Source organism: Aspergillus undulatus (genome assembly GCF_047715775.1).
Source record: "Aspergillus undulatus strain CBS 261.88 unplaced genomic scaffold BDV17scaffold_6, whole genome shotgun sequence".
Lineage (NCBI taxonomy): Eukaryota > Fungi > Ascomycota > Eurotiomycetes > Eurotiales > Aspergillaceae > Aspergillus > Aspergillus undulatus.
This window is the reverse complement of record NW_027396610.1, coordinates 59831-85780: the sequence shown is the minus strand read 5'-3', so window position 1 is coordinate 85780 and position 25950 is coordinate 59831. Positions and strand designations below refer to the sequence as shown.

The following is a 25950-nucleotide window of genomic DNA, read 5'->3' as shown; positions in this document are numbered from 1 at the left end:
TTCATACTTTGGGGTCGAGATTGGTGTTGGGATTAGATATGATGGATTTCTGGATGGGTAGCGTACGGCGGATGTCCTGATTAATAGGGTCGGGCATTGTTATAGTTATCGTTTGTTTGATGGTGTGGTAGGTAGATAAGATGCGAGGATAAGTAGGGTAATGAGCCAGCCCAACATAAAGTGCCCGGGTTGAGCTAGCTAGGTTTTGTTGGATTCGTCTTTGAATCTTAATCCGAGAGAGGACGAGACTCACTCTGGGCTCGAGACAGAACAGCGGGGGAGGAGATGGCCTCGAAGGGGTGCGGCTGGACGTCTAGATGAGGTGTTTGGGCTGTCGTTTTGGGTGGGCGGAGAGTTGAGCTGGACTGGAGTGTGTATGTACCACGGGTCATGGTCCCGGCGAAGAGTTTACACCTTGTTTTAGACGAAGTCAAGGACGTGATCTGCTTACTATTCAGGAATTCTGCTGCGAGAAATCGATATAGGCAGGAGACGCATTTCTCAGTCTCATCATGCTGCTACCCCGTAACCCAGCCAAGTGAAGTAGATGGATATACAGGCCAGCTAATCACCACGCAATGGACTAGGTCTCCCCAGGGGTGGCGACCGATAGACAGCCCTCCATCGCTCTTCCGTCTCAATCTTTACTCATCATCCTCCTCATCCTTCGCAAAAGCCCTCGCGATCGCAACCCCCTCCTCCGCATCCTCTTCATTCCAAGGCTTAAGCCCAAAGCAGATCAGGAAGTTCGTCCAGCCGCCGTACGCCTTGACGATTGCGCGCTCGGCGTCGGTCAGAGGTGGTTCTGGGGTTGGTTAGCTGCTTCGGGATTGGATTGGAAGAGGGGAAGGGATTCATGTACGGAGTGAGTCGGTATAGGGCATTGTTGATATTTTGTTTTATTTGTTTTCCGGGGTTGTTATTGGGTTGAAGTGTGTTGGGGTCAGGGTTGTCGGGAGATGGGAAGATTGATGAACAAATAACGTTTTGGTGCAGGTGGGCGGGGCCCAGGGATGTCACGGAACGAAGTATACGGGGAAAAGACAACATAACATGTCTCTAATTCAGCAACAGCCAAATAATATACTCTGAATGTCCAATACTATCTGTCGACCGTACGACCTGCCTATTTAGGATGTCGGAATGACGACCTCCGATCACCGAGGTTTATGCAGAATTGTTCTGCTATTTCCACGGTTCAAAAGTTATGTCTCTATTATCTGTGTATTTAAACCACCGTTTGCAGCTAGATTGAGAAATCAGACCTTCATTCTTTGATATTATTAGTGGTTGATATCGAGTAATTTACACCTAGGCTGACGCTCATACTATTCTTATCAAACTAAGGTAACTCCAACAAAGGGGGTATATCAAATACAAGTCCCAGGAAAGAAAATTAAAGGGAAAGAGATAACACAATACAACACCAACTCCAAATCCATCCTATAAACACCAAACAAAACTGAAGTAGACTCGGATTCTGGTCCAAACCACTACTCAGGCTTCTCCTCAGGCTTCTCCTTTGGCGCATTCGACGGCGCGAACGGGATGGGACCACTAGATGTGAAACCAGGAAGGCCGTGCTTAGTCACCGACACAGAAGCAGGAGTCGCAAAGAGCATAGATTTGGGACTGACAGAGTCACTTGCCGGCCCCGGTGTCAAAGGCGGCGAAATACCTGCGTTGGCGTTCTGAATGGAGAGGGCATGTTCGCCGGCTGCTGACTTCTGATCCCATCGGTGCTCTGTGACATGCGCAATTTCCGGTTCTCTGGTCTTTATAGCAGGTGTAGGTGATGATGCATCTGGAGTTGCAAGTAAATGGCCCTGTTGCTTTTCAAAAGCCGCCATCCTTTCTCGAATGGTGGATGTAGACGTTTCTTTGGGTACATCGGGAAGCGGGGGTTCGTCGCGAGGGCTGCTGGGAGCTGGAGGCTGGGATGTTGCTCTAGAAGTAGGTCTTGAAGAATCCTTGCCGGTTGACACTTTTCTAGGTGACCGAGACGTCTTGGCTACGCTCTTGACTGGTTTACGCTTGCGTTCGTCTGCCGCCTTCTTCTTCTCCCTGGCTGCGTTTTCTTCCGGAGAAGGGACTTTCAGTTTGATGCTCAGCTTCTTCACATCAGCTGTGAGGCTGTCCATGTCGTCAACCACGTGCTCGCTGCCAGCAGATGTTGTAGGCCGTGATGCAGTCGACTGCTCCTCCGGAGCCGTGGTTGCGAGGAACGCAGAGGGGACGCGCGGTACAGGTGGGGCTTTTCTCGGGCTTGCAGCGCGTCTGGGGGTCCCAGACCGAGATGTAGACCGAGATGCACTAGGTTTGCGCAGCGTCACTGAGCCCTGTGACAATGGTCTCGGAGGGGGTAGATCTCTCTCAGGTGTGGAAGACGTAGTGGTGGCCGGAGTTGAGGTCCCGCTCTTCCTACGTGGAGCGTGAGGTCCGGGGGACTTTGGCTGATTAGGGAGAGCGCTAGGGGAGTCAAGAGTAGTTCTGCGGGTGTTCCTGTTAGTCCGGCGAGCCGGAGTCTCAGCCCTCGGTGTACTAGGCAGCGAAGCTTTAGGTTTCCGTATGCGGAGCTTCATCTTGTTCTCTTCCCCTGCAACCGATTCGGTTGGCGTGACCACCTCATCGCGAGCAAAGTCACCAGACGCGGTATGGCGTTCGCGTCTTAAGCGTGACGCTTCGGCGTTAAGCTCCTCGGGTCGACAGCTGTTGACCTGCCGGTCACTAGGAATCAAAACTTTGGACAACTCGTGCGCCGCTACAGCCCAATCGACCGGTGGCAGTGGAGGTGGCTCCAGTTCGAGACTAGCGTGGGAGCCAGTAGATTTTCTATCCCTGGTTGGCGTGACGACCTTTGCAGTAAATGACTGTGTCGGAGCGAAGTAGGTCGGAGCTGACTTCTCTTTAGCTTTGACGGCAGGAGGTTCAGGGTAGACCAAAGCCTCTAGTTCTTCCAACAAAGGCGGAGACCACCACGCCGGATCGTAAATCGGCTCGAAGACAGGTTGCTCAGTGGGAGCAGTGGCGTCGTCAGTCAAGCCTAGACGATCTGTCATTTCGGCTGCCAGGCGGTTCATGTCGGACGTTTCTGCACTCTGGGGATCTCCCAGTCCTGACAGATGGCTCAAAACACCCGTTGTCAAAGCCCGATTGCTGTAGCCACCTTCCAGAACACTGATAACCCGTCCATCAACACCAAGTCCTTCCTCCTCTGCCATCCGCACAATATCGGCCGTAAACCTGGCGTAAAAGTCTGTCGGTACGTTGACCTTGTGTCTCTGCATGCCGGCGCCTTCCCATTCACTAGCATCAAAACCGGCGGAAATGAAGATTGCCGCTTTCGGTGGAGGGCCACTGGGAACACTGGCCAGGCGTTCAGTGTGCGTCTTCAAGAAGGCACGAGCTTTTTCTATCAGAACTGTGTATTTGGATGAATAGTGTCCCCAGAATTCCTGTTCTGTCTTCCACGGCTCAAGATGAACATTCCAAATAGACTGACCATGTGCACCATTGATGCATACACTCGCATTGCGCACTTTTTCTGGTTCGCCCATCTCACAAGGATATGAATTGATATCGTGCAAGCTGAAATACCCAATCATAACCTTCTTGTGTGCTGCTGCATTTTTAGGAGAATTCAGCGCCTTCTGGTTCTGTTCCCAAGTTATATCCTGCGAGCCATCGCCGTGGTGGAGATCAAAGTCCAGGATTGCAGCATGGGTGAGGCCGTGGGTCATCGCGGCGTAAGAAATCCCTACATGAACATTGTTGATCCAACAGAATCCAGAGGGATGGCTAGCCGAGCAATGATGGCCAGGAGGTCGAATGCAGACAAATGAGCGCTTCGTAGGCCCTGGTCCAAGAACAGCGTCCATACCTTCACATACTCCGCCCAGAGCTCCTTCGAACGCGTTCAGGGACTCTGAGCAGAGGTAAAGATCTCCCTCATGGAAAGCTGACGCAGGAGCAGCTCCGGCAGCGCTATCTTTGCCAGCACTACGAGGCCGCACCAGTTCCCTGCCATTCAGCGCAAGGCGTGATTCAGCAGCGTCGCACATGGACTTGAGGTCCTCCATCCACTTGGTCCCGTGAACATGAGTGACCGCCGTAGAGTTTATCGCCATTGTACGTGCTGTCTTGCGAATCTGAAACGGGGGGATAGGGAGCTGATGGATGTTCAGGTCTGGATGAGGGGCGAATGGCCCAGCGGCATGTCTGCGCGCAAGGCGAACATACGCGGCGGAGATGCCCAGAACACAAGCCTGAACGCGCTCTGGTCTTTCCACAATCGAGCTAAGGGCAGCGCGAGACGCGCGAGGACGCGAAAAGCGATGGCCGTAACACGCATCGTGGATAACCACCAAGGTCTGAGATTGTAAATTGGCAGACTGATGGTGATCAACTTCCTTCTTGAAATGATCTGCTGCAATAGAAGCAGCCTTTGGTGCTGTCTGCTCTGGCGCTACCGCTAGCGAACTCTTTCGGGAGGACATATTATGACCGTTGGCGCTAAGTGAAGCTGTAGGTGACGTCGCGAGAGCGGAGGATGAGCGGCGCGACATGCTAGGTCGGGGAGAGGCAGGACCCCCAAGCTGACTGGACCGAAGAGAGGCAGTGGAAGAGCGCTTCTTCAGATTAGGAGTAGACTTGCGCCTTTCATCTCGCAATGAGCTGGAACTGGGAATGCGCCTGGGTGTTGACTGCGGCGCTGGGCTGGCGCCAGAACGCGCGGGAACACCGGACGGCGATAAGAGCGAGGGGGTGGATAGGGTGGACGGAGAGGTAGGCAACGGGGTTGCGGCGAGGGAGAGATCACTCAGACGGTCGGCGAAGATTGAGGGATCGATGGGGGTTGGAGGGCGAGGAGGTCTTCTTGAGGGCGTTTCGGTGGTGGGAGCTGCCGGCTTGGAGGAATCCATGGTGCAGACGTCAATCCCATTTGACTTGCGGGGAGTGGATGAAAGAGACAGCAAGCAAGCAATGAGAAGCAGTGGAAGAGAAGGTTTCAAATGTGCTACCAATGACAGAGGGGAGAGCTGAGAAGGTGGTGAAATAGGGAGAGAAACAAGGAGGGACCAGACCATAACAATCAAGGCTCACACTAAGAGCGCCGCCCCTCCATTGGACCAAGGGGCAGTCGATCCCATTCTTCAGCTGTTCCTTCTCAATGCTCTGAAAAATGCCCAGCAATTCTTGAACTTGAGAGAGCAGTTGACTACTTTTCATTCTATAATATCGAGAGGGCATGCATGGGCTGTTATCTCCAACAGTTCGTGATGGGGCCTGGTATAGTTCCCCTTCACAGTCTCGGCGTCATAGATACCCCCCACAGTGACTACTAGTCCTACTAGCCCCTACTCCGTATTTAAGAGGGGTCCACCAGATACTAAGGGGAGTAAAAAATGTATAGAAATATGAACAGTTTTGTCATGTTCTATGTAAATGATCGTAACAGTCATCAAACAAAATTCCAACCATATGATAACGCCTCATGAGCTCATCAACGCCAAATCCAAAGAGCTAAACACCAGTTTCGCATCCAGAACCAAAGCAGACCAGCAGCCAGGTCAACATCTAAAATTCATATCATGAATGAAGTGACTTAGAACATGCCCGAGAGGCGACGGTACCACCTCCGTTTTGAGACCGGGGCTTGCTGGGGGTCTTCCTTCTGCACCAAACTCACGTCCGATAATCTCGAATTGCGCGAGGAGGAACTAGTAGTGGAGGCCAGCGAGGACCGACTCTGCTTCCTCTGGTGCTTTTGGTGCTTCTTCTCGGTCTTGAACTTGTTAACTGCGTGCCTGTCGCAGAAGCAGTGCATGGTGACGGTCTCAAGGCCAGTGCCGGCGCACTCGGGGCTTGGCTGGCCCAAGCCACAGGGCTGGTAGCCTGAGTCGACTTCGCACTGGCAAAAGTTGTACAGAGTGAGGTATTGGCGACACATGTTGACGTTATGCCTTTGTCTTTTTTTTTTCTTTTTTTTTTTCAGGGTTGAGTTGGCTGGACTATCTTTTGCTCTTTTTGGCGCCGCTGACGTTGATGGTGATCAGTGCCAAGTGGGTGGGCTAGACTCCGCTAGGTTCCGGCGTTAAGAGTGCCCCTCAATGTCGGGGAGATGCTAGATGCAAAATTGATTGCAGAGGTTGTGCGTTGAATCAAAGTAGATGCTCTCTGAGCACAAGTGCTGTTTGCTGTTGCCCAGAAGAAGTCGTAGTTTTATGATCTTTGAATTGAGTTTGACGTATAGTTCGGTCGTATAAATCGAGATGTCAGAATGTGCCACCAGGGCTGTCCGTGCTTGTGATTGGCTTTGGAGCGATTGACAAGAGACAAGGAAATAGCGAGCTGTCAAATATGGCAATGGTAGGAGATTGTTCAACGTGGTAGAGTGGTTGATTTATACCCAAGCGAGGAAGAAAGGTATAAGGAGATGTCAGGTGAATGTAGGTAAAGAGGGCTATGATTGAGAGACAAAGCCGCCAACAAAGGGACCCAGATCGGTAGTGAGAATTCAAGGAGGCGAAGACTGAATTGAACAAAAAAAAAAGACCAGGAAAGACGGCGGGAGCAAAGGCTCTTCTATATAGACCGAAGTATTTTGACGTCAGCAAGCGCTGTGGAGTGGTCTGGAGTCTGGCGCCAAAAGCCCTCCCAAAGAACCTCCACCACTCCAACCTGCAACGGAGAATTCATGGATGATGAGAGCGGGTTGGCCGGGATTATTCGAGATCTGCCAGATTCCAAATTTCTAATTCTAGCCTGTTCTTCTCTTTGACGGGCCAATCCTTCTTGCAGTGCCCAGCGCGCAAAGGCTTGTGTTTTGCTAGGCGCCACACAATGAACGGCTGAATGGCTCTGGACCCTCTGTCTTGGGTTTCATCTGGCGCTTTCCAAGCAGTCCAGCGGTCCAGCTTGCAAGTTCCAAGGCTTCTGGTTTACGGAAGTGAAGAATCAGCTAAGGGATTATTACTATCCACGATGATAATGGACTTTTTAATTCGGAGTCCGTCGGTCTGACAGAGTCTGAATTCTTTCGCGTGGATTTGACAAGATTTGACATAGCGGGACCGCGGCTTACGGAGTTCTCCAGAATTCAACGTTCAGACGCTGTTCATGGGGTGATCGGATTGCGTACACTTTGCGGATCTTGGCCGGTTGCATTGCCCAATGGAGGGAGGAGAGAGTTGACATTTCATCATGTTTGTTTATCAGTGGTTCAGTGGTGGTTCCAGGGGACTGGGATGATGACATGTCGCTGCTGATCGATGGCGGAGGAACCGGACTGCGCTGGAGGAAACGGCGGACGGACGGCGGATAGTGACACTGACTGTTGGGCGCACAGAGAGAGAACGTGCGTTCATCCGGGATGCCGCATCGAGTGATCCCGCTAGGCTTATCATGGTTAGCGCATCTGGTGGCAGATCATTATCACGTGGTCTTGCCCCCCGACTCAAATGCAGCTATCCTTGAAGTTTATGTGCGATATGCTATTTTACTACTGTTGAATGATCTAGAATGCTATTATCGCATCCGTGTACAATAGGTCCATACAAGAGCACTAGCCGCACCATCAAATCTTCCAAATACTGTTCCCAAGCGTACGTCGGTTTTCACCGCCCGCCTCCAGTAGCTTCTCCAAATTTCCTCCGCACCCCTCCTCAGCCTTCGCTGCCATACATCCTAGAAAATTAACAAACAAACACAGCAATACATTTCTTCTTAAACATCACTCAATCAAGTCATTTAAACTACAAGCACGCTATGACGACCCAACTTCCAACCCCAGAAAACACAACAATAATGCCCCCCACCAATCAAAGAACAACAACCCTCCTCTCAAACCTCTCCTCCGTAACAACGCGCATAACAGCCTCATCCACCAAATCCCCAAACACCCGCGCCGCGCCACGCCTCGTCGCAGTCTCAAAGCTCAAACCCGCGTCAGACATCCTAGCCCTCCACCAACCGCCCACAAACCACGTGCACTTCGGCGAGAACTACCTGCAAGAACTACAAGAAAAAGCACGACTTCTCCCCGCGAGTATAAAATGGCACTTTATCGGCGGGCTGCAGAGTAACAAGTGTGTTTCCCTTGCGCGGGACACGCGCGCCCTCTGGGCGGTCGAGAGCGTGGATAGTGAGAAGAAGGCAGGGCTGTTGGATCGGGGGTGGGGAGAAAGAAAAGAGGAGATGGGCGGGGAGGAGAAATTGAGGGTGTTCGTGCAGGTTAACACCTCCGGTGAGGAAGCGAAGAGCGGTGTTGATTCGGACGAGGGAGTGGTGCGGTTATGCCGGTTTATTAGGGAGAAGTGTCCGCGGTTGAAGCTGCAGGGGCTTATGACGATCGGGGCGATAGCGAGGTCGAGGGCGACGACGGCGGAGAATGAGAATGAGGATTTTGTGGCGCTTAAGGAGGCGAGGGACAGGGTTGTTAGGGACTTTGGGTTAGAAGGGGAGGGGGAGGAGGGGTTGGAATTGAGTATGGGGATGAGTGAGGATTTTGAGGGGGCGATTGCGCTGGGAAGTGATGAGGTGCGTGTTGGGACGACTATTTTCGGCGATAGGCCGCCTAAGGATCAGGCGAGGGTTGTCTGAGGAGGACGTACGAGGTGTACGAGATGTATCCTGGAGGGATGGAGGGCTGCATGCTGTGGCATGCTCAAAACATTATATGTACTCTAAATGATATCAATAAATACAGACCAGACTACCTCGATGCGTGGCACAGGACAGTAAGGTTTCGAAGAAGCATGTAAGTAGATGCTGTATGCAAGATTAATAGCCCGATGTGAAGTCGTCGCTAGGGCTAAGGGCCCTTGGCTTTTCACGGATATAACTTCTGTCTGAAATTGCCCCCTGCGATAGCCTCTCCTCCATCTGCCGCGCCAGCGCTTGCGGTATTCCTTCCTGTGTGGCTCTGATTGTGACCCGATACATCTAAGACAGTCAGCGCCATCTGTCTTGAGGGTTAGGAGGCAGCTTACCTTGCGCTCATAGTTGGGCTCCAGTCGGAGAAGACATCCCGTCTTTCCTTGTGCAGAGTGGAACACTGCGCAGCCCACAAGATTCGTCGCGTTCGGGTCTACACCCATCAAGAGCTTGAAGCCAAACTGCTCCACAAGTCGCTTTGTGAAGTCCTCGTTGATGCTTCCTGCTTTCGCCACAAGGCCGAACGTGTTTTGCGCTTCTAGTGGTCCTCCGCCAATCTGGCGCCACCGCTTAAAGAAGTCGTCAGCTGTTAGGCTCGAGGGCTCCAAGTACCGATGCATCAATATCGGGAGCTGCAGAGTGTAAGCCTGCAGTGCACCCGCAAGGTAAGAAATACGAATCGTGGGCGCGTTGGAAAATGGCCCCTTGGCCTCGAAGAAGAGAGTTTGTTGCGTTTGACCAGCTGCTGGGACTGAAGGCTCCGGAAGGCTCTTGGAGTCAATCCTGAGGTCAGGAGTGGATGGGTTATCCACAGTTGTGGTTAACGATCCAATAGGGAAAGAAGATCTGTTGCTGATGTAGAGTTTCAGCACACCCAAATGGCCTCGGAATTCAGACCGCAGGCCAACCTGGATCTGTGCGTCCTGGAAGAGTACACCCTCGTCTGAGAAGTAAAGGTTGTTGTATCCAATGTCCCAGTCTGGCGAGAGGTTCGCTGCGCTGGCCATATTTGTGGGAGGAGGTGGTGGCGTGGCTCCTGCACCCATATCTAGCCCCGCCAAGTCGCCCGCGCTCGAAGCAGTTGCGCCGTTGGTTCCCGTCTTTGTGCCGTTGACAATCGTTGTAAATGTCCGTTTGAGACCTGTGTTCTGTGCCATCAGAATCTCCGCTCCGTCCGCATTGGCGTCTTTGCCGCCTACGACCCAGGTCTTCTTGTCCGTCGTTCCAGCCGTTTTCTGGTGAAGGCGTGAAAGTAGAATTGAAGCCCGCTCAGAGAATGGAGGCATTTCATCACAAACCGTTCGTAGAAGGTCGTCAGTTGGAAGTGTCGCCAGCGACATATACTCAAAGGCGCGTTGCTGCAGCTCTGGGTCGGGTGAATGGCTGTAGAGGCGGAAGATATGCAGGAGCTGTGGCTTGATCTCGGGGAAGAGGTTAACGAACTTGACGAACGAAGATAGAATCATAGCACGTGTGTTGTCCGTGCTGGTCATCATTTTCGCCTGCAGGGCGAGGAACTGCTCTATAGGGCTTGACCCTTGGTTATCAGCTACCAAATGTCCAAACTCTCCAAGAACATAGCAGCCGATCTTGACCAGACTCTCATGGCAGTCGGTTTTCAGATAGGTGAGAAGTGTTTGCGCAGCGTAGGCCTGAAGTTCCTCGTTATTCGTCACGATTTGGATGACCCGCTGCCACACCTCGTCGTTGACATGATCACCGGCAAGAGATAAGAGCTTCAGTGTAACATCAATGTACCACTGGGCATCAGTTGCATATTTCTCCGTGAGGATAGCAACCTTCAGAACCATCTCCTCCCGAATCGCATAATCGGCGGACTGAAGGTATCGCATCAACTCATTTACAATCGGCGCCGCATTTGTGCTATCGCACATGCTATAGATCAAATCAAGACCCTTCCGACGCACGCTGATGTCTCTGTCTCGAAGTGAGCCTAGGATTATGTTCTGGTGCTTTTTGATCGGATCTAGGGTTTCAGCTCTGGCAGCGAAGTGGGTCATCGCCTCTAGACCCAAATAGCGCACATTCGTTTCGCGCGACTGGATGTACTTTCCTAGTCGTGAGGAGATCTGCAACATCAGGGTGTGTTCGGTGTCAAGGTGAATGAGAAGATTGATCGCTTCGAAGAGCACAGCATTCTGAGCATTGTTCTGCTGTACGTTCTTCGGCGTATCCATGGCAATTTGCATGATCTGTTGGAGCGACTCGCGGATGATATCGCGGACATGGCTATCCGCTGCATCGAGTTAGCTCGTCCTTTCAGCCGTAAGGGCGCGAATGCCTACCTGACGGAGGGTAGTACTGTAATAAACGCAGCATCTTGACCTGAAGCCAAGGACAAGGTACCCGGTAGTAAAGATAGTCTGGTGCAATGTCATTGTCCACCACAACCCTCTTTAATCGTTGAGCAGCCTTGACGTAGCTCCCCTTGTATTCCTCCGGCCTGTCCTGTGCCAGGGCCATAATCAACGATGTCACGGATAGGGTGACTCCCATGTCTGGGTCATCCATCAGGGCTATGATGCGCTCCGCCCATGCACTTTGCACAATGCTAGGGAATTTGCGGTACAGTCGAAGGAGCGTGAGAGCAGCTTTCTTCTTCACAAATGCCTTTGATGTTCTGCAATGACTGTCAGCGACGCAACTCAGATATGTCGAAGGTGGGCTCAACACACGGAGAAATCAGCAGCCGGTGGACTTCGGTTGAAAGTGCTTCACCCATCTCCCGGCTTCCGACGTTGGCAACTGCATGAAGAGCCAAGCAATTGTTCAATTCATGGTGATCTAGTAGATCCTTCCGAATACTATTGACAACAAGGTGCAGCAGCTCATGCTCTTCATGAAGAAACAACGTCACTGCAAGGTATCCAATCTGCTTTTCCGAATATTTGTTCGAGGAGATCAAATTGACAGCCTCGAGGTGACCGAAATCAACATCGTACCCTTGGATGTAGACATAAAGCAACTTGCACACGTATTTCTTCTTTTGGTACCCATCGAGACTTCCGGACTTGAATTTTTGTCGAATATTTGCCAGCTCCTTGTTCACTCGCTTTTCTTCGAGCTCACGCGCTCTTGCATTTCGCAAGTCGGCAATAAATTGGACTAGTCCTCGCATGGAAGACATCTCGGTCGGATAGGTTGTCAAAGCTGCGGTATAGAATGGATGAATGGGGCTCTCGCGTGGTAAGGAGTGACTGAATTATTCGAGACCTCGCAATGCCGTACTGTAATGCGAAAGGAGAAGGGGATGCAGTGGTCTTTGCGAATTTCTGAAGGAGCTCACACCGTATCGGAGTGTACACTCAGGCGGGGCAGATCATATAATCATATCCTGTCGCTCAATCTCTGTTCGTTTGCGAGGGCGTTCCTGGGACCTTAAGCGGCATAGATCATGGCGCAAAGTTAAAGAAGGCAAGCGTGTCTTCGGGCCTGCTCAGGAGTTAGCGTAATGTGGTACAGGGATAGCCAGCATTCGGTGGGTTACCCCGGAGTTGGGCCAAGCGCAATGGAAGGAAAGGAAGAAAGGAAGAAGCACCACAATCACAGTCGGGGATTTGTGAGGCCCGGAGAGTTAAGCATGATCCCGTCGATGGGCGGCGGACCAAGGAGCGTTTACCCCCGTTCTGGCTGCTGAGCCACTCCCCGGGCCGATCAGGCGGAGATCTACGGAACATTGTTGATACGGCGTGGCGGTGCATATAATCTCCTGTACTTCAGTCTTAGATTTTCTATTCAGTTCAGTAATTTACAATTTTGCCAATCCTTAAGCCCCTGATGCAAGTCTTCCAATATAACCAATAACGCCCACTGGTCATGCATAAAAAAGAAAAAAAAAAAAGAAAAAAAAAGAAAAAAAAATATAAGAAAAAAAAAAGAAACGAGTTATATGGTATCAGCTGAACCTTCGTCAACGCCGTGAATATGGTATGATGGAACAATCATTTCCTGCTTCGCAAAAACTTTGCGACCTCCTCATGCTTGGTCACAAAGAACATCCGTTTACGGTCTGACTTCCATCTCAGAACACCGATTTCTTCGGCGTAACGACATGGAGCCTCGTACTCGGCGAGGCTGACAAAGTCTTTGAACAAAAAGCCAGCCGTAGCTCGAACACGGTCACGCTCCAGCTGCCAAAGTCGAATCTGGTCAACAACAGTAGGTGGCAGCACCGATTGCGGGATTCCGGCTTGGTTGGACGTGGACCGCGCCACATTGTGCTTGCGCATTTGCGGGTGGGCATGCGTAGCGAGGTATGAGATAATTTGGTCGGCCGTGATACCCATCTCGATGGCGCGACGAATCGATTGGCGGGTGATTTTACCGGTAACTAAGTTTGGGAAGCGGTACTTGAGAGTCGTGAATAGCGCGATAAGAGAAATCTGAAGTGGCGAAGACGTGTATGCGTAGAGTCGGTAGTTCGTCTCGATAATAATGAATCCAGAGCCCGGCTGATTAGGGTCATTCCCGCCGGGGCCAGAGAGCGTCCCAGACATTGGATTGCTAAGAGCACTTGAGTCCGAGGTGAGCGTAGTCGCTAAGCGGGTAGGATAGAAATATGTTGCTTCGGGGGAGTCCTGATACACGATGCCAAAGTCCGCTAGATCAGTCAGAGTGCGAAGTTGATTCGAGGTCAAGTTTCTCTTTTCGTAGGATTTTCCGAGCTCCAAACTGCTTAGGAGGAAGATAAAGGAAAGCACTTCAACGCTATTCATTCCGATAGCCTCCGCACTCTCGACGTAAAGGATCAGGATATGCCAGACCTGCGTACCAACGTCTTGGAGGACGAATGCGAATCCGTCTTGAGTAATCTCGACGCGACGATCTCGGATTTCGACCAAATGCCCGGCTTGCAGAAGCTGTTTTACACCTTTACTCAGGTTCACATCGCGCTGAATCCCGAGCCCACTAGTTCCAACCATGTAACCGAGAACTCCCTCCCATTGTCGGCGCGCATAGTCATCGAGGTTGGCGATAGAGACAGCCTCCTCGTTCGGTAACTGGTAGAGCACACCAAACGACTGAGTCTGTTCAGCACCCGTAAGTGCTTGCCGAAGAGAAGCGGCAAACGGATCGGTGACCATGTAGGCGTGGACGTTGCTAGCGGTCCTCGTATTCGAGAGGATGTGAAGTTTTCCTAGTATTGAAAGGGCGTTATCCCGTTCTCTTAAAGAAGTCAGCTCTTCAGCAGTCCGAAAGGATATGCTTCAGTTGAAAGCGAACAACTCACTTCAAGCTCTCGGATTTCACCCAGATTTCCAGGTCCGCCGCTGGAAGGGGGTCCTTTAGATAGAGAAGCGCCATCACGAAGCATTTCGCTGCCGTCGCATGTGAGGGTTAACCTGGGTTAAAGAAAACTCTCGACCGCAACATATCTACATACCCAGGTCAGGCAGCATGCGCCTGAAGATAGCTAGAGCGGTGGATGGCTGCTGGTAGAGCTTGAGAAAGACCGTTCCGGGAAGACTTTCGAGGTAGTCGAACGGACGGGATGGAGCGGCCGCCATCTTGCCTTGGGAACACAAAAGTATCCTATCACCTCTGAAGCATCATGCGGCCCAGGAGAAGAGTGGGCCGTAAGTGAGACGAAAGTGAGAACAATGATGAGGCTGAAGAAGTTCGTATAGCTGCTGCTCCGGTGACCCAAACAGCCCAAAGCGCAGTCCGCGGCGATGATCTCACGGCATTACCCCGGCTTCGGCTTGCATATCTACTTCCTCCACTATCTCGTTGTATATACAGTATTGGTCCGTCTAGTGAACTAAAAATGACTGCTTTACGATTTGTTAGATCTGTAAGTAATATACCCTTACGTTGAATCTGCCTAACAGACTCAAATAGGTCTGGGAATCATTCCGGGCTACTTCGGGCTTGGAGCCGAGGTACGTACCAAGTGCCCGATGTTGATAGCTAGCCATTGCTAAGCAGCGACACTTGATGAGCATACAGGCTCCTGGATAATGTGAGTCTAATATTTCTTGGAGATCTGAATAGACTCTTGTCAATCACGATTTCCACAGTCTGTTCTATTGCTACCAAAGCCTCGGTTACAGACGTCCCGATATGCTAATCAATACCTCTACCAGCTCCGAGTTACTGCTGCGAGGCCAGGAACGGTGAACTTTGAATTGGATATCGAAAAGCAACATACGGTAAGGTGCGCTCTTCATATTTCACTCATACGGTGGCTAATGCTTCGTTAGAACCGCCTAAGTATTCTCCATGGTGGTACCATTGCTAGTATGGGTAAGCAGAGATCAGATGGATTGCGCTCGTTTTCCCCGGTACGCCCTAACCGCGTACTCTAAAGTCGACCTTGGTGGTTCCCTAGCAGTTGCATCGCGCGGGCTGTATGCCACCGGCGTGTCTACCGATCTTAACGGTAAGTGGTTACCTACCTGCCTTTGGCGAGCTAGTGTTGGTTCCTAACTGTCCTTCCTCAGTGACATATCTCAGTTCTGGCGGCAAGGTCGGCGATAAGATCTTAGCGGCATGTCTACTTCCTCTCAACCTTGTGCTCTTTGATCAACATTGCTGACTTCGCTACAGGAAGCGACTTGTGATAAGTGTATGCCCTCAGACCCCGCCACCGGCCATGATATCCAACCCACTGGATCTTTGCGATGCAGGTGATGCTAAGTTACTGACGAATCTACAGTCGGCAAGACCCTTGCGTACACTTCAATCAGATTCATGAACCCTAAGGGCGATGTCTTCGCTCGGGGCAGCCACACTAAGTATGTATATGATGCATGATAATATGCGCGAGCCGTGCTAACGTACTGCAGGTATGTTGCACTTGCCTGGAAAGACCCTCAAAATATTGTCGAGGAGTTAAATGAGCGCAAGTCGTCGTAAAGATTTCGCACATACGTAGAAATTGACTATAAGGAGCTCGCGGTGTTCGGATTTGGCCGTCGGGTGCCACATGTATATATATCAACAGGCGCTTGATCGACTCTGATGGACTCCACCAGCCAAGTAACATACTATGGGAATCAAACCTCCAAGTACGTTTTGTTACATCATATAGATTAAATGCATGAGATCTACCACTGGAAGTATGACTGATAGCGAAAGCCCAGAGGGTCTTGATAGATGCTGTACATAAATCGAAACATATAATTCAAGTCAAAGCCTCCGGTTCTCAATACTCCCATCCCTCGAAAACCCATCCTTTTCTACTACCATGTTCAAGTGTATACATGTTCATGCAATGGATCTTCCTCCCCTTCATCGCCCGCCCCAAGCATAACCTCATCTCCATCTTCCTCCACAAAATCTGCCTCCTCATCCGGCATCGTCTCATCGACAATCGCGTCTTGACCACCCATAGCCTTAATCTTGGCTTGAGTCATCTCATACACGTACTGGCCGAGATGCTCGACGCTTTCCATGGGGGTGCCCCGCACCTTGTCGTCTATTGACCGGGTTGCAGGGAACATCTCTCCTGGGGCGAGCATGAGTTTATCGGGGCGCTGCAATAGCAGGTCGAAGGCGGGTTTCAATTCGTAGCATGACTCAAATACCTCGCGGCGGCCGAGGATGTATAGACCAAGGCGAGCACGGGAAAGAGCCACGGTTAGGCGACGTACGTCACGGAGGTATCCGACTGTGCGGGTCCGTGTGAGAGAGAGAATGACGTCTAATGTGGCATTAAGTTAGTGATGGAGCTTTGAGCCAATTGAAGTTATTGAGGTGGAACATACAGTCATTTTGCTCGCCCTGGTATCTGTCTACCGTCGTGACAATCTTCGGCATGCCGAATAGAGTGTTTCTTGCACACCGGTGGTTCAGTACATCTTTAATGAGTGCCGTTTGACCTGCATAGGTTGCAAGGATCGAGATCTTTGACGCGGGATATCCGAGAAGTCGCATGTATTGGAAGATGGCAACAGCATATTCTGCTTCACCAAGATTTTGGATGAAATGAGGAGTCGGCTCACGCTCTCCCGTGCCTTGGTAGTCAGCCACGTTGATGAATTGGTACTCGAATTGAAAACCGGCATTTGCCTGCTTGAACTCTGATGCTTGTTCGGCAATGGACAGGTTTCCAAGGTTCTGGTAGCGCCATTTGAAAAGCTCCGCGATACTTGGTCGAGCGCGTCCCTGCTGGTCAAGCGTAATAGTTGGGACACCCAGACGTACTAACCGCAGGAAAAGACTCTGTTCGAAATGGGCATACTGTCGGAAAGCCAAATTTTGAATAATCGGAGAGTTTTGAAGGTGGTCTCCGCATAGAACAACTCGTTTCAAGGGCAGTTGACCCTCCTTCATATTCTGCATGGCAGCGGGGATAAAGCTTTCGACTTCAGTAATTTGTGCGGCTTCCTCCATGACCACATTGTCGTAATGAAACCCAAGGTCTGCAATCTCCTGGCGGTGCATGGCCGCATGGGTACTCGTCATCGCGATGATTCTTGCTTCCTTTACGAGAAGGTAGTTGGCCTTGTCTTTGGGCTGTCGCAAGATCTCGAATGGACGAATATCTTCTAGCTCGGAGAAAATTCTGTCAATGTGACGTTGGCAACCTTCTGCCACGTCAATCACTGTCTCCTTCGAGGAAGACGGATCAAATATTGGCCCAGGCGCGTTGGAGAAATAGTCGTGGAACGGGAAGGCCGCGATGACATCTTCTGTGGATGTGTTATCGGCACGGGCAGAATCCCAGTACTTTGCCCATGCAGGTTTGATGTAGACCGTGTTGAAGTAACCGGCTGTCTCGCAAGAATTTCCATGCGCGCCTTGTGCCCCGATCGAAGCTGCCAAGCGGGTGACCTCCGCGAGGAAATAGTTTCGATTGTCGAGGAATGATTCCACGCGGCCATACTTACTGTAGCTCGACTCGGTCTCTAATTCCTCTTCACCGTGACCTAGACGCAATAGATGGCGTTCATCGATATCAAGTGCGACAATCTTCTGGAAAAGCTGGTTTAATGCTTGGTTGCTATGTGCAACAAGCAGTGTGCGTTCGCTCGGAAAGTTGTGGTAGATATTGTTGATGATCTGGGTTACAACATCGGTCTTTCCAGTTCCAGGAGGCCCGACGATAACTGTGAGACCGGGCTGGGTTCCAGATGCGATTGCATCGATCTGAGCAGGGGTAAACCGGATGGTATTAAGTTTGGGTGCGTCTACCGGGTACGGACCCGGGTTCGGTGGCTTGTACGTCGAGACACGAAGGGACTTGGGCACTGCTTGTTCTTCCGCAGATTGATCCCTTCGCCGCTTTTTTGATGTATCCGACGGAGGCGGCTGTGGGGATTCTTCGATATATTCTAGGGCGTAAGGTGGCTGAAAGCTTGACGTAGCATCACTCGAAGGCTCGATTGTCAAACCCGGGAAGCTTTCGATCAGATGCTGCCAGTCCAAGAACGTATCTCTGAAATCAACATATTTGAGTCGATTGGGCAATTCTGTGTAGCGGGCTCCGGCAGGATCGCCATAACCCAGGAAGATATCCTGTATCCATGTTGGCAAAGTGACATCGGATACGATGAGCCTTTGCATGGTTTCGAGAATTGATTTGAAGTTATTCTCCCTCCCTCTTCTCCTGGCAACCACGTTGATCAGCGGGTAGATGTCAGGCTTTCCCTCTGAGGTACGATCCTTGTCCGCTTTGAAGGCAGCAGCATCTAAATTGACCAGTAATCTCCTAACGCGAGGGCGAGACCGGTATCCGTTTGTTTGGCCTGAAGCCGGCTCGCGCAACGGGCGGCTGTTTTCGTCGAGGATCTGCACGACGTCTGCTGATCTGACGTGTGCGATACCCGGTGTCTGAGGAGCGTTCGCATCTCTCACACCAAATTTACCGATGTTACTAGGTTGCACAGAGAGAAGGAATATCACATCACCAGGGCGAAGTGAATCCCATTCCGTGCGGATGTGGTCTGCCAACCTGCCGACTTCAATGGTAATCTCGGCCCGCACAAACGCGGGTTTGATAGACCCGACTTTTGGCGGTGCGACTTCGATGATGGCAGGTTTTGAGATCGGTATAGCCATACGGGAGAACCCATCGAAGGTCAACGTTCGTCCATCTTGGCTTGATCGAGGTTGCATTCGCTTAAGGATCGATTCCATGTCTTTGCGGATCTGGAAAAAAGCTTCTGCGCGGTATAATAAGAATGACCGCCAGAGGAAATCGCCGAGGCTGAGATATTGAAGGTTCAGTTTGGGAATAGCAAGTGGCCTGGACCCATCATAAGTCTCATTTCGGAGTAACGATGGATCATATAGACTTTCTTCCGTTGGGACGACGCTAAGGTTGGATGCGGCTTCTTGAAAAGAGGTTTGCCGCTCATAGTGAGACAGAAGAACCTCCAGGTAGAGATCACGATCGGATGCGACATTCGCTTGCTTGGGATAGCTCGTGCGGAAACCAAGACGCGAGCATAAACTTTGAAGCTCTGAATCATCTAGAGAGCTCAATTGACCTTCTAGTTCAGAGCGCTGTTCAATAGAGCCGTAGTTTGATAGAGCCAAAATAGTCAATTTATGCTTGAAATGTTTCATGGATGTCCTCTGTAGCTGTGCCATATCATGGCAGTGGGCATCGTATACCGCTTGCGACGACAGTGCCTCTCCAGTATAATCATTGATCGCGAATGCGGCAAAATGTTTGAGGAGATTATAGAAATCGCGGAAAAGCGCATTCTCTGTTGAACGATACAGTTTGGACAGGCGCATGACGGGCAGGAGGTGGAGGTCTTTCAGTAAGGTGTTAACGTATCGTCTGGTCGGCAGTTGGCTCTCTAGATCCACGAGAAACTCAAGAAACCGCTCGCAGTATCGCAAGTTATCCGCCTGGTCCTTCTCGGCTCCGTTCAATCTTTGGAGGAAATCCAGAAGCATTGTGTACAGCCATGACCGCTCGAATCGCATCTTGGCCTTGGTCGCTTCGTCTCCGGCATCGTAGCGCTTCGCGGATGCCCTCCATGCCTTCTTCAGGTTTGGAGCCTTCCCGAGAGCTCGTTCTCTTGCTTCTTCACTGTGAATATTATGCCAGACAGATATCGAAACGAGGGGAGCGCATTCCTTTCGGATGGTAGCATTTTCAAGCGATTGAAAAGCACTAATCATGAACGACAGTATGGAAAGGCTGGAGAACGCGGGGAGCGATTGGTCGATACTCATTGAAAGGATCCGGTGGAAAAGATTGGAGAAGTCATCGGAACGGTCTGAGAAGATCTCTGATATTTGTCAGTCTTTGCACTGGAATACCTAGAGAAAAAAATCCTTACCCCATATAGGCAAGTGCTCTCTATGTTTCACGCTCACAAACAGTGCTACCGACAGGACGTGATAGTTGGAGGCGTCTTCGGTATACGTCGGCCAGAGAAACCTGTTTGGAATTTAGCAAGCTTGCGAAGGGCTGACCGGGAACAAACAGCGCGCACTTCTCGAGGACGTTCAGGTTTTCCAATGTAAGAAGCGAGCGAAAACTGAAGCCCTCAGCTTCGAGCGGATCCCATAGTTCCTTTTTGATCACATCATGCTTCACTTTGCGGACATTCGCAGTGTCGAGCCAATGCGTCTTGGCGAGTCGTACCCAAGGGCTGTCGTCGCGAAAGTCCTCCACGGTCGGTCTGGAATCAAGACCGGGCGCCATGGCATGTTGTGTCTGGAGACCCATTCCTCAACGTTGGAACTGCCCATGATCCAAAAGCTCTCCTAGCGCGGGCCCGATATATGGATTTGCGCGAGTGGTTCTTCTTCCGTGCCTGACTGCGCGGATGGGGGGGAGATTTAATCGCGCGCTTAGGGCAGCCAATCATTGGTGGACGCCAGTCAGGCATGCAGAGCCGCAGCAACGGGCTGAGGTCCTTTTGCTCCTTCACGGCTTCGCCTCCAAGTACTGTACAGTTACATCAGCGACAACTACTGTCGCCAGTTCCGGAAAATGGCGAACGCAGATGTTGACGTCGTCGGTATCTACAGAAGACTGATCGACTCCCTTCTAGCGAAAGCAGAACAGGCCAAACCAGGAAAAGAGATTGAGCCTCCTTTGACGGAAACGCAACTTGGGGAGGCCTTCTGGCTTGTCCAAGGAGAGGATGAGCAGATATCTAAGCAATTGGGCCAGCAAACTCAATATGCCGCCGTGGAAGTTGCTTTCAGGGAAAGGTTCTATAGCCTCCTTGTATGTCTTCTATTGCATTTCGGCTTCCGAACCAATCGCTAACACTACGGTCACACCAGGCAACCACAGCTATCGACAACCCTGAATTTGTCCGGGTATGGAATCTACTCGACATCATATCTGTGTTCTCCGATAACGGTTCGTCCTCGCCTTCGCCCGATTTGAAAGACGCCCTAACGCCATCTAGAACAATGTGAGCCGGGTCTCATATTCTGGCTGATTGAAGAACTACTAGACAGCCAGACGATTGAAGGCTGTCGCAAAGTTTTTGATTACCTAGAATCTCGACGGAAGCGGAACACGAAGGTACATTCCTCTCGGATTACGTATGTTAGCAAAGCTGCTGACGCATGTGAAGAAACATTTCAAACAAAAGAACCTGATCATCCTGAGATCTTGCAATGAGCTGCTACGGCGTTTATCGCGCGCGGAAGATACAGTCTTTTGCGGACGTGTGTTCATCTTCCTTTTCCAGAGCTTTCCTCTTGGCGACAAAAGTGCGGTAAATCTCCGCGGCGAATATCATACCGAGAATGTGACTACTTTTGATGCTATTGCGCAAGCTCGCACTGATGAGACGGATGGGATGGATGTGGAAATGTCGGATGTTAAAGAAGCACCAGCAGCGGCGGACACCAAGGAACAAGAAACCGAAACACAAGCCGTTGCTGAAAAAGACGACAAACTGCCTCCGCATGACACCGCCAAGGCTCCCAAAGTGGCCGTTTCTCAGCCTGTAGATAAGACCGGGGAACGGTCGCTCGATCTAGATGTCCTTTACCCTATATTCTGGGGGCTGCAAGCTTATTTTTCTGCGCCGACCAAAGTCTTCGATCCTCAGCACTTCGCAACGTTCAAAACGGGGCTTGAATCCACACTTTCTGCATTCAAAGCGGTCAATACCGAGCTTGAAACTTCCAATAGCAAAATGCAAGAGGAGATTCGGAAATCAACCAAACGGAAACGGACTGCAGATGGACCGGAAATTGCAAGCAGCTTCAACCCGAAATATTTGACCAGTCGAGAGCTTTTCGATCTCGAGGTATGTTCTCGAAAGTCTCACCAACATATGAAACTCTGACCTGAAGTTCAGGTCAACGATACAGCTTTCAGGCGACATGTTCTGGTTCAAGCCTTGATCCTTCTAGACTTCATGCTCTCCCTCACGTCCAAGTCGAAAGCGAAGCTGGCAGATCTGACTAACAAATCCGTACTATACGGGTTTGTCTTAAATGATGAAGATGTAAGGCGCTTTTGGCGGAGCTTGATTGATTTGACTAACAGCACTAGGCACAATGGGCAGTAAAGATGAGAAAAGCAATTGAAGGATATCTTCAGGAAGGTGCCGGGGGAAAGTTCTACTATCGAATGGTGGATACTGTTTTGTCGCGGGATAAGAATTGGGTACGCTGGAAGGCGGAAGGATGTCCTCCAATTGAGAAACCTGCGGTTTCGGTGGATGAATATCTTGGTGCTCGTGACAAGGCTGCCAAGACATATGCCAACAAGCGCCTCCGGGCTTCTCCTATGGGATCTCTTAATCTCAAGTTTCTTTCAGAGAGTGAATCATTATCTGGAGGTGAAAGACTCAAAGAGCCGGAAAGGTAACTAATGTCTAGCATCATCATCACAACAGCCGGCAAGAAGTTCTGACATGAGTTTAGGTTCAACGCTCCAACATCTGAATCCTTGATGGGAGTTATCGAGGACATCGAATTCGACATCAATACAGCACAAACGAAGGAAGATAAAGATACTGCGGTTCAATCAAAAGCAAGCAAAACTTGGCTGATGTTGCGGCTTTCTGCAAAAAGCAAATTTGCAGCTTTCGACAATATTGATGACGGCAAGAACCTCAAAACCCTTTTTGAGGCTCCACAACCCGCTGAAAGCACGACACAAGCCGCCACAAGTACACCACAGGAGCCCACAACGAAGCCTTCCAAGGAGGAGGGCCAACCAAATGAGCCGTCGCAAGACCAGGAGATGGACACCGAAACAGGAAATCCCGCCGTTGTTGCTGAGACAAAGGCAGCTGACCCGCACGACGTAATGACTACTTATGCACCAGGTTCCTGAAGAAGCACAGTCGTCTTGATTGCAGTGAATTTGAAGGGAAAACGCTTCGATTGGCCTTGGTGGCGCTCACTTCGCCGATCACCTGTATGGTGCGAACTATATATGCATCTTGACCCCTCTGGCTGCAGCTAGGGCGAGATGAATAATCAGAGGAGAAGTCTGCGGAGTCGGTGCTCAAGCAGATGTGGACATCGGGTAGGATGTGATCAGGGTCCTGCAATCTTCGACAAGGTCATCTTCGCCGGCCAATAGGTTGACACTATACGATACTGTTGCGGAGAAACTATTCATGTCCCGACCTGCAGCCAAACGATTGCCCAACTGTCATCACTTTCTGCATGAATATCTCTATAGCTTGACTATTTGTATCAAGTCTTGTGCATGATGCCTGGTGTTTGGCAGCTATTTGCATATCTGATGCAACCCATGGGCGGCTGGCTAATGGTTGGCAATGGAGGTGGAACGGTAATTATCAAATCCTTGGCTAACCTAGCCCGCCTCTCACCGCAAAGTTCTCACACGGCACCCGCCCAGGTCCTTTGATCAAATGAACAATAGGACATCTGTACGGGAGCGATCGAGGCCTTTTAGAAGATATGTGGCAATTAGGGCCATCAAGAGAATCCTTCAATCAATCCTTTGAGTTCGTCTACACAGATCTCTCTCGGCAGAAAAACTCTGCGCACGTTAGCAGCTATCAATGATCAACAAGTATCACCTACCACGTACTACCTGCAAAGTACCTGCATTAATTAGAAGCCCGGACCTCACCTTGTGTGATCTGAAGAACAGCTTGCATAAACTTCAATCTAGTCGAAACAATCCAGCCTGACGACTTGACAACCTGACAACCTGACAGGCTCAAGCTGAGTGATGACAGCGTGACAGCAACGTGGGGGAAGCATGGCCTTTCCCAGGCGTTTGGAATTCGGAGGAATGGAGATGCTGAAGACTGAGGTTTCGGAGGCGAGATTAAAGGGCGCCTGTCATGTTTCACGGTAAAATTAGGCCCGAGCCCTACCCGTAGGATACGGACACTACCAGCTACGGTCTCTTTAAGTCTCAGTAGGAGGGTCTCAGTATTTTGAACACCCTCAGAAGAGGGTGAGCTTGCAAAGTTTAGAGGGTAAACCGATCTTTAGCTGGCTGCTACTCAAGGTATCAGATTGCCCGGATGTCGATGGAGCTACTACGTTCCGCCGCTCAAATCTCGGCGTGTCTCGGTTGAACGCAAGATAAGGCACCGCTCTGGAGTCTGGATGGAGCATGCCATGCTTGTGGCGTTTCACCATGGCCGATGACCCGCACAGACCAAACAGCTGAGGAACTGAGCATTCGTATGCTGTCCGAAGGAGCTTTGACACTTTGACTCAGGCTGGGCTCAGTCAGTGGAAGGCTAAAATGAAGGAGATATGTTCTCCATCTAGACACGGCGCGAAGCCTTGATCAAGATTGCACCGAATGGCCATGAGTGGTCGCTTCTTTCATCGTGGATTCGCCTGTGATCTTCTTCCCCGCACCGTTGCCACACGATGCCACTGCGATCCAGGATCATCGTCGATGTCCTCTTCGCACCTGAAGGAAGCTTTGACGCGATCAGGCCATAGTCTTTGCACTTGGGCTCTTCAGGCTAGGGGCTTACGAAGTCCCTCAGTCCCTGTTTCCCCACCTTCGGCCCAGTCATCTTCAAATGGAAGCCTCCTGGAATCCTGCTACCAAAGTACCCGCTCGCTGTTCAAAGATACCAAGTATACACACGCACTCTATGGGATATCAGTACGGAGTAGATGTCGGCGAAGTGCAGTCAGTCGGCATCTCCCGTCAGATTCGACGACTCCGAGATTTCGCCTGGAACCTTTCCCATCCAGGTAAGAAACCCAGGCTGCGAGATCACCGCCAGCTTCAGCCTAAAGATGACCCTCAGTCTTTCGCATCTTTTCTGGACTAGCAAGGGGCACGAGTCTCACCACTGGCCAGCAATTCTCCGAAGAAGCCAGGATCGTGAAGCGTTTAGAAGTTCCGGCGCTTCTATCGTGTTCCACGGGATTACTCCGTGGAGTTCGTATGAACCTCGTTCCTGGATACTCCGGGTCCTCTTCTGACGTCCTTCTCTCTACTTTGGGAGCATCGAATTTTGGCCGATTGCGTTGAGTAGAGGATCTACGAAGTAGACATCGCGTTTCTTCCTTTCTCTATCCCTGTTTCAATATTCGGCGGCATAATTGGCAGCAGAGACTGGTACGAACTTATGGAGCATGGTCATGGCGAGCTGAGCCTGAAGCGCGAGCGACAGCCCTGGAACAATAGTTCCGAGCAGCTACGTACCTCGCGGGCAGAGGACTCCATCCGCCTGGCAAATCCTGCTCTAACCGAGCTCACCTCAGACGCTGGCTGTCTATCAAGTGACCCACTACGACTCATGTCCCACTATCGGCCTTCTAGACTAAAACACAGAATTCTTGTCTTCACCCCGAACTGGGCCTCAGACAAACCTCACTGTCTTCTTCAGTCCTCATCTGGTCGCTTTCGGCAGATGGTCACATTCACTTCCCGTTCTCTGTTCCCTTTTAGCCTCGTCTGCGACAACAACGTTTCATGCAGGCTCGCTCTGTGGAGGTTGTTCTCCTGGTCGCCCCGTCTGCAAAACAACCGGTGGAGACTCGAAGCGTCAAAGCCGTTGACAAGCACACGATTTTAGCGCCCTCGGACAGTCTCGGCCCAGTGTCCGTTCTAGTCTACTGCCTAACTGGATTCTCCCAGCGTTTGCTTGGAAATTGACTATCCAAGGGTATCGGGGTCGACGGATGCTATCATAGCCAATTGACTCGAGTCGATTCTGGTGATCCATCGCGATTCCATCATTTCCCGTATTCAGCACGGGGTGAGGAGTCTACTAGTAGTACTCATAGTACAGAGCACAAATAGGAGGCTCGGTAAAATGCAACGCATTAAGCCCAACGCGGCAAGGGGGTCAGGCCTCCTCCGACTCCATCTGGTGGAATTTGTTCTTCCTTCCCTTCTCCGGCTTCCTGTTCCACGGCCCTGGATGACTT

At 50.9% G+C, this 25950-nt stretch overlaps 9 protein-coding genes across 9 annotated transcripts; 4 read left to right on the top strand and 5 right to left on the bottom strand.

Moving 5' to 3' along the window:
- Positions 1-644: 644 nt before the first annotated feature.
- On the bottom strand, positions 645-884 carry BDV17DRAFT_287827 (uncharacterized protein; the record flags this gene model as incomplete). Its single annotated transcript, XM_073761247.1, has 2 exons — positions 645-805; positions 863-884. 2 exons carry the CDS (start codon positions 882-884, stop codon positions 645-647), a joined length of 183 nt encoding a protein of 60 aa, XP_073619134.1.
- Positions 885-1311: 427 nt separating this feature from the next.
- Positions 1312-5130, bottom strand: BDV17DRAFT_254121 (histone deacetylase hosB). The gene has a single exon (XM_073756729.1). The coding sequence runs from the start codon at positions 5085-5087 to the stop codon at positions 1494-1496; it is 3594 nt and encodes a 1197-aa protein (XP_073619133.1). The 5' UTR covers positions 5088-5130; the 3' UTR covers positions 1312-1493.
- Positions 5131-7499: 2369 nt separating this feature from the next.
- On the top strand, positions 7500-8691 carry BDV17DRAFT_192763 (YggS family pyridoxal phosphate enzyme). Its single transcript, XM_073755139.1, has one exon. The coding sequence runs from the start codon at positions 7768-7770 to the stop codon at positions 8599-8601; it is 834 nt and encodes a 277-aa protein (XP_073619132.1). The 5' UTR covers positions 7500-7767; the 3' UTR covers positions 8602-8691.
- On the bottom strand, positions 8440-12274 carry BDV17DRAFT_254115 (AP-2 complex subunit alpha). The gene is made up of 4 exons (XM_073756728.1): positions 11352-12274; positions 10962-11296; positions 8991-10912; positions 8440-8943 (listed from the first exon to the last, which is right to left on the bottom strand). Exons 1-4 carry the CDS (start codon positions 11801-11803, stop codon positions 8782-8784), a joined length of 2871 nt encoding a protein of 956 aa, XP_073619131.1. The 5' UTR covers positions 11804-12274; the 3' UTR covers positions 8440-8781.
- A 175-nt stretch (positions 12275-12449) lies between these two features.
- BDV17DRAFT_254108 (TFIIH/NER complex subunit TFB2) lies at positions 12450-14251 on the bottom strand. The gene is made up of 3 exons (XM_073756727.1): positions 14060-14251; positions 13907-13994; positions 12450-13842 (listed from the first exon to the last, which is right to left on the bottom strand). The coding sequence occupies exons 1-3, from the start codon at positions 14181-14183 to the stop codon at positions 12618-12620; spliced, it is 1437 nt and encodes a 478-aa protein (XP_073619130.1). The 5' UTR covers positions 14184-14251; the 3' UTR covers positions 12450-12617.
- Positions 14252-14407: 156 nt separating this feature from the next.
- BDV17DRAFT_254105 (PaaI family thioesterase) lies at positions 14408-15737 on the top strand. The gene is made up of 10 exons (XM_073756726.1): positions 14408-14470; positions 14518-14558; positions 14626-14638; positions 14763-14828; positions 14880-14922; positions 14987-15058; positions 15120-15166; positions 15226-15244; positions 15335-15413; positions 15465-15737. The coding sequence occupies exons 1-10, from the start codon at positions 14444-14446 to the stop codon at positions 15532-15534; spliced, it is 477 nt and encodes a 158-aa protein (XP_073619129.1). The 5' UTR covers positions 14408-14443; the 3' UTR covers positions 15535-15737.
- Positions 15738-15748: 11 nt separating this feature from the next.
- On the bottom strand, positions 15749-20363 carry BDV17DRAFT_192730 (RNA helicase aquarius). Its single transcript, XM_073755138.1, has 4 exons — positions 20076-20363; positions 19920-20020; positions 16386-19868; positions 15749-16321 (listed from the first exon to the last, which is right to left on the bottom strand). Exons 1-4 carry the CDS (start codon positions 20309-20311, stop codon positions 15870-15872), a joined length of 4272 nt encoding a protein of 1423 aa, XP_073619128.1. The 5' UTR covers positions 20312-20363; the 3' UTR covers positions 15749-15869.
- Positions 20364-20524: 161 nt separating this feature from the next.
- On the top strand, positions 20525-23088 carry BDV17DRAFT_192461 (THO complex subunit THO1/HPR1). The gene is made up of 7 exons (XM_073755136.1): positions 20525-20818; positions 20878-20956; positions 21006-21124; positions 21177-21860; positions 21912-22061; positions 22109-22422; positions 22483-23088. The coding sequence occupies exons 1-7, from the start codon at positions 20579-20581 to the stop codon at positions 22895-22897; spliced, it is 2001 nt and encodes a 666-aa protein (XP_073619127.1). The 5' UTR covers positions 20525-20578; the 3' UTR covers positions 22898-23088.
- Positions 23089-24957: 1869 nt separating this feature from the next.
- Positions 24958-25715, top strand: BDV17DRAFT_192453 (uncharacterized protein). The gene has a single exon (XM_073755134.1). It carries the CDS (start codon positions 25146-25148, stop codon positions 25593-25595), a length of 450 nt encoding a protein of 149 aa, XP_073619126.1. The 5' UTR covers positions 24958-25145; the 3' UTR covers positions 25596-25715.
- The last annotated feature ends 235 nt before the right edge of the window (positions 25716-25950 follow it).

Bases quoted from the DNA above. Each gene is read 5' to 3' on its own strand.
- BDV17DRAFT_254121 (XM_073756729.1), bottom strand. From the start codon at position 5,087: ATGGTCTGGTCCCTCCTTGTTTCTCTCCCTATTTCACCACCTTCTCAG.
- BDV17DRAFT_192763 (XM_073755139.1), top strand. From the start codon at position 7,768: ATGACGACCCAACTTCCAACCCCAGAAAACACAACAATAATGCCCCCC.
- BDV17DRAFT_254115 (XM_073756728.1), bottom strand. From the start codon at position 11,803: ATGTCTTCCATGCGAGGACTAGTCCAATTTATTGCCGACTTGCGAAAT. The intron at 10,913-10,961 runs GTAGGCATTCGC...AACTCGATGCAG, and splicing joins ACAGTACTACCCTCCGTCAG to CGGATAGCCATGTCCGCGAT. The intron at 8,944-8,990 runs GTAAGCTGCCTC...TGACTGTCTTAG, and splicing joins AGCCCAACTATGAGCGCAAG to ATGTATCGGGTCACAATCAG.
- BDV17DRAFT_254108 (XM_073756727.1), bottom strand. From the start codon at position 14,183: ATGGCGGCCGCTCCATCCCGTCCGTTCGACTACCTCGAAAGTCTTCCC. The intron at 13,995-14,059 runs GTATGTAGATAT...ATGCGACGGCAG, and splicing joins GCGCATGCTGCCTGACCTGG to CGAAATGCTTCGTGATGGCG. The intron at 13,843-13,906 runs GTGAGTTGTTCG...GACTTCTTTAAG, and splicing joins GTGAAATCCGAGAGCTTGAA to AGAACGGGATAACGCCCTTT.
- BDV17DRAFT_254105 (XM_073756726.1), top strand. From the start codon at position 14,444: ATGACTGCTTTACGATTTGTTAGATCT. The intron at 14,471-14,517 runs GTAAGTAATATA...AGACTCAAATAG, and splicing joins CTTTACGATTTGTTAGATCT to GTCTGGGAATCATTCCGGGC. The intron at 14,923-14,986 runs GTAAGCAGAGAT...CGTACTCTAAAG, and splicing joins TGGTACCATTGCTAGTATGG to TCGACCTTGGTGGTTCCCTA.
- BDV17DRAFT_192730 (XM_073755138.1), bottom strand. From the start codon at position 20,311: ATGGGTCTCCAGACACAACATGCCATGGCGCCCGGTCTTGATTCCAGA. The intron at 19,869-19,919 runs GTAAGGATTTTT...GACAAATATCAG, and splicing joins AGAGCACTTGCCTATATGGG to AGATCTTCTCAGACCGTTCC. The intron at 16,322-16,385 runs GTATGTTCCACC...ATGCCACATTAG, and splicing joins CCAGGGCGAGCAAAATGACT to ACGTCATTCTCTCTCTCACA.
- BDV17DRAFT_192461 (XM_073755136.1), top strand. From the start codon at position 20,579: ATGGCGAACGCAGATGTTGACGTCGTCGGTATCTACAGAAGACTGATC. The intron at 20,957-21,005 runs GTTCGTCCTCGC...AACGCCATCTAG, and splicing joins ATCTGTGTTCTCCGATAACG to AACAATGTGAGCCGGGTCTC. The intron at 21,125-21,176 runs GTACATTCCTCT...ACGCATGTGAAG, and splicing joins GACGGAAGCGGAACACGAAG to AAACATTTCAAACAAAAGAA.
- BDV17DRAFT_192453 (XM_073755134.1), top strand. From the start codon at position 25,146: ATGGAGCATGGTCATGGCGAGCTGAGCCTGAAGCGCGAGCGACAGCCC.